Source organism: Rhagoletis zephyria, unplaced genomic scaffold (genome assembly GCF_001687245.7).
Source record: "Rhagoletis zephyria isolate East Lansing unplaced genomic scaffold, Rhagoletis_zephyria_1.1 Rzeph_scaffold_27509, whole genome shotgun sequence".
Lineage (NCBI taxonomy): Eukaryota > Metazoa > Arthropoda > Insecta > Diptera > Tephritidae > Rhagoletis > Rhagoletis zephyria.
In genome coordinates, this window is record NW_016184566.1 from 1 (window position 1) to 5183 (window position 5183).

The 5183-nt window shown below is 38.0% G+C and overlaps 1 protein-coding gene across 1 annotated transcript; it reads left to right on the forward strand.

Moving 5' to 3' along the window:
- The first annotated feature begins 829 nt into the window (after positions 1 to 829).
- On the forward strand, positions 830 to 4076 carry csul (protein arginine N-methyltransferase 5). The gene is made up of 6 exons (XM_017638920.1): positions 830 to 1226; positions 1965 to 2409; positions 2477 to 2642; positions 2701 to 2863; positions 2917 to 3464; positions 3535 to 4076. Exons 1-6 carry the CDS (start codon positions 830 to 832, stop codon positions 3688 to 3690), a joined length of 1875 nt encoding a protein of 624 aa, XP_017494409.1. The 3' UTR covers positions 3691 to 4076.
- The last annotated feature ends 1107 nt before the right edge of the window (positions 4077 to 5183 follow it).

Sequence of the window (5183 nt, forward strand, 5' to 3'; positions counted from 1 at the left end):
TTGCTGAAGCAGCATCAATTGCAAAGCAATGGAGTGCATTAAAATGTTCTCTGTTCTTTAATAGATTAGGTGAAAAATGCAATATTATCGCATTTAGCAAAATTAAAACACGTTTTTCGCTGTAAAGTGAACTGCTTTGGCAGTTTTAACTCGTTCTTCTTTTCCCTCTATTCTATGTTTACTTGTGGTACACAAATGTCAACGCCCAGGACGGCGCAATCTTGTATTCTATCATTCTTGAACAGAATCTGTAGAAGGTGGAGACGTGGGTTAAGAGCGTGTCAGACATGGCAATATTTCCTACTTTTCCACGCAATTCGCTGTCAAATTGAGGAAGAGGAATTTTATTTAGATGTGTGAACAGCCATAAAAATAAAAGAAATAAAGATTGCATAATGTGACTGCAACGCAAAGTGCGCAAATCGAATTCGGAAATAAAAAAAAAAAACCTATTTGGAAATACATTTTACATGCAAGGTGTGTCTGCTCCTGCAACTGCTTTCTGAAAATGCTCAATTTGACAGCTCTTTCGAAATATAGTGCATACGAAATCTATTGCCACGTCTGACACGCTCTGTAGTTTGGAAAAGGGGAAACATTTTTAGCAACCCTGTGGGACTGCCTAACTATCAGTTGCAACCCTGCCTTGAAACCCACTCATATTTTTCTTTCTACTTTGTGCTCATTGTTGTTTTTTATCTGCGATTTTTCTTGAATGAATTGGCGTCTAGCCGGTAAAACGTGGGTGCATGTGGAAAGAAATTGTTCTGGAGACCGTAAAAAATATAAGATATTTTACTGAAAAGGCGTGTAGAGTAAAAGAATCACAATGCCCTACCTTTGTTTGTTACAAGATGGTAATGAGAGCCTGCCGCGTCTGATGGAGAAAGCACAGCAAAGCGGCTACGCAGTTGTAGCGGCTCCCATAAACGCTACTGAAATACCTTTGGAATTTCAAGAACCGCCAATGTGTGACCGGCAAACGGAGTTCACGTACTCTGATCTCATCTTCCCTTCAGATCAATGGAATGGAAAAGTTATAAGCATGTTATCGGATACCATCGATTGCGAGGCCGAGGATCCAGTGGTGCGTCGCAATGCAGAAGAGGTATTGAAACGAGACATTTCGTGGGCAGAACATTTACAATATGGTGGTTATACAATGCTACAACTAAAATCTGAAAGGAATCTCAATATGGCACGCATTGCGTCGTGTACTGTGAAGGGTAAGTGTGCATTGATCTATGTTTATTAGGGTGGTCCTTAAATGTAGGAAGTATATTTTTACATCCGATTTTCTAAGCCTCAACCACTGCTTCGATGCAACTATAGTCGAAGATATCACATATAAATTTTGGTCCTGATTGGGGACGGTAAAGTCGTGTTGCACAAAGAGCAAATTTCAGATTCCTCTATTTAGACTCGGAAAATTTAAATTAGTTTTTTTTCACCTAATACACAATCGATACTACTTTAGTCGAGCATATCATATAAATTTTGGCCCCGACTGGAGTCGGTTAACGCGTCTCGCACAGGGGTCAAACTTCAGAAATTTATATGTGATATCTTCGACTTTTAACCGTCTCCAATCGGAACCAAAATTTATATGTGATATCTGTGGTCGTGGTATTACCGATTGAGGGGGCGATACTGAAAAAAATCGTGCATTTGATTTTTTTATGGACCACCCTAATGTATACACATTTCGTTAGGATGGTGTGGAAAGGGCCTAACTCACATCGACGCTGAAATATAAGAAGCCGTAACTAAAAATCCAAAATTCACTTTTTGATTGGTTATGATGCATTTCATCGAACTACAAGTCCTCACATCGTTTTATGCAATACATTTATTTTTTGCGGTTTTTAAATACACCCTTTCCATACTATACTAACGATATGTAGATGGATTCCCTAAAATTAACGGTTTCAGAGTTGCATATTCATATTTATGAATTTGTATAGGATTGCTGCTTGTACAAGTACCGTTATATAATTCAAAGGTGGCACAATCTACCTGGCGACGTGACATTGACGAGGAACAACTGGAACACATTGAACAGCAAGACACCTGGCATTGGTGGAACAGCTTCCGGTGGGCAGCCGATTTCAATCCAAAAATAAAATTGGCCCTCGAGTTGAGTGAAAGTGATCGGCCATCATTGGAAGTGGTGCGCCGTTGGATAGGTGAGCCAGTGGAGGCAATTATAATACCCTCCACAATGTTTATTTGCAATCGCCAAAACTACCCAGTGCTCCCAAAAACTTGGCAGGAAATTTTGTCGTATTTTACGCGTGCACGCGTAAACATAATAATCTCTTCTGATGTAAATGATGTCAGTCTTAAACTCTATGCAGAGTATATGCTCCGGTTCATGGAAACTCATGGTGATTTTCACGAGCTACAAGCGTAAGTTGAGCTATTCATGTACATATGTATTCATTTGTTATAATTACATACATTTTTTGTATGGCAGTTTTGAAGATGTTCTGGAGGAGCCGCTACAACCCCTATATGACAATCTGGACTGTTATACCTATGAGGTATTCGAAAAAGATCCTGCAAAATATAAGCTATATCAGGAGGCCATTGAGCAAGCTTTGCTGGATCGTGTTCCCGAAAAGGAAAATAAGAATACATTGGTAACAAAATTTTTAATGAAATCAATAGTGACGATTTACCATGTTCCTTTTCCCACAGACCGTAATAATGGTACTGGGGGCCGGTCGTGGCCCACTTGTACGTTCGGCGCTTAATGCCGGAGAAAATACTGGTCGGAAAGTTCGCGTATATATTATTGAAAAGAATCCCAATGCTATACGTACACTGAATGCAATTGCTAAAAAGTTATGGAATAATAAAGGTATACATTTGTTGTCTATCTTAAATCAAAACCTCAACTCTTATGCTCCATAGATGTACACATTTTCTCCAAGGATATGCGAGAATTCTCACCACCTGAACCTGCCGACATTCTAGTTTCCGAGTTATTGGGCTCATTTGGCGATAACGAACTTTCACCAGAGTGCTTGGACTGCGCACAAAAGTTACTAAAACCTGATGGCATAAGTATTCCCTGTAAATCTACCTCTTATATCAACCCGATTATGTCTTCAAAGCTGCTGAACGGCGTGCGGCAAGTGATGCGGCACGAGACATTCGGTCGCCAGAAACAGGCCACGTATCATACACATGCTGAAAGCGGATTTGTTGTGTTACTCAAAAATATTTACAATATTGGTTTGCCACAACCTTTGTTCGAATTTGTTCATCCCAATCCCCAACAGCCAATCGACAACAGCCGCTATAAAGCGTTGAGTTTCGATGTAGAAATGGATTGTGTACTCACCGGTATAGCAGGGTACTTTGACACTGTACTTTATAAGGATATTAAGCTGAGCATTAATCCGCAAACGCACACGCCAGGCATGTTCTCTTGGTTTCCGATGTATTTTCCCTTTGCGGTAATATATTTTGATATACCTGTATGTTTTGAGTATTTTCTTACAAAAAATATGTGTAATAAATTTGCAGGATCCTATGGATGTAAAAAAAGGGCAAACTATTGAAATTCATTTTTGGCGTTGCGTTACAAAGCAGAAAATCTGGTATGAATGGTGCTTGGCTTCGCCGTTCCGCACCCACATACACAATCATGGCGGACGTTCATGCCCAATATACTGTACGTAAACTGATAAGTTGGTGCGTGTAGTTTCTATATATTACTATTCTAAGCAATATCTAATTAGAATTACATTATTAACACGCTGTGCTACTTGACAAATTTAAAATAATAATTTGTAGTTTTTATGTTCCAAGACGATTAAAGAATTGTATGTACATAAGCAATGTATATAATATTTCGTATTGTAAAGTCAACGGGTTTAAAGATGACAAGTGTGTCAATTTGGGTGTTAATTAAGCAGTATTTCCCATTAATAGCTTAATTATTTACGTTTAAATGGTTGGCTATTTATAGTGTCGATATCCACACATTTTTTTATGTTTATGTTTAATTTGTTTAAGCTCTATTTGGTAACTTTTTGTCGAAGGCTTTTTAGAAGTCTTGCAGTAAATGAGAAAAAAAATTTATTTGACCTTTATTAGGTCTAACAGCATTTTGCTGGGAAATTATTAAAATTACTTATGTATATGGAAGTTTATTGTATATGGGCTTTTTAGAAGCCAATTAATATAACTTCTGGCAAATATTAATTATACAAGCCATGGCATTTTTGCGTAGCTCTTAAAGGAAGCAAATATATTTAAAACAATTGACTACATACATGCCTTTCGAAATATTATATCCTGCTGATGTAAAAAAATAAGACAAATTTGTTCAAGAAAAATTGTAAAACGACACTTTGTTAGTAAGTTTAATACCAATAAATGCCAAGTTAAGAATTTGTCGTCTAACGTAAAAAAAAAATTTCCGCTGGTTGTTAAACGTTTAGATACGAACATATTGAAAAGACGTTGGACGTGCAGCGTTTTCAAAACAAGTAACGAAATCATTTTGCTGTTTAAAATGCGACATTCAGCTCTAATTCTCACATAACCAGGTCTATCACAGAATCCACACGTTCTTAGCAATTCCCGTACAGTGACCGCATTTTCGTAGATTTCACGAAAAATCTATGATAGCCCCCAGGATGTGTTCTGTATTGGGATTCGAAAGGCGACATGGACAAACAAAATCATTGTCAGGTATTCGAATCCGAATGATTTGCTTTTCGAATCACGATACATAGTAGACCCACGGCTTACATCAATGGCCAAGAAGGTTTTGATTTGACTTTGTTTTACAATTCAGATAGAAACGCACGATCAGTCGATGGCGTTCTGCTGAAAAAATAAGTTTGCTAATTAAAGTTTAAGCGACAGGAAACAAAATTACGTTGCCAATATAACAACTCAGTTGTTGTTGTTGTAGCGGCTAACACAACCCCGCCCAGATGGGCTAGTCCCTAAATCGTTGTGGTCAAGCTCAACTAACGGGAGACCTAGGAAGCGAGCAGATTCGATGGGGTTTGTCCATAGAAGCAGATGCGTTGATTGAGTGGGGTTTAGTGGCACTCGTTGGGCACATCTGCATCTAATATTCCCAGCACGAGTGTAGTTGATTCCAAAGATTTTTTTTTTTTAATATTTTTATTAAAAGTTAACAAAACTTAATTTATTTT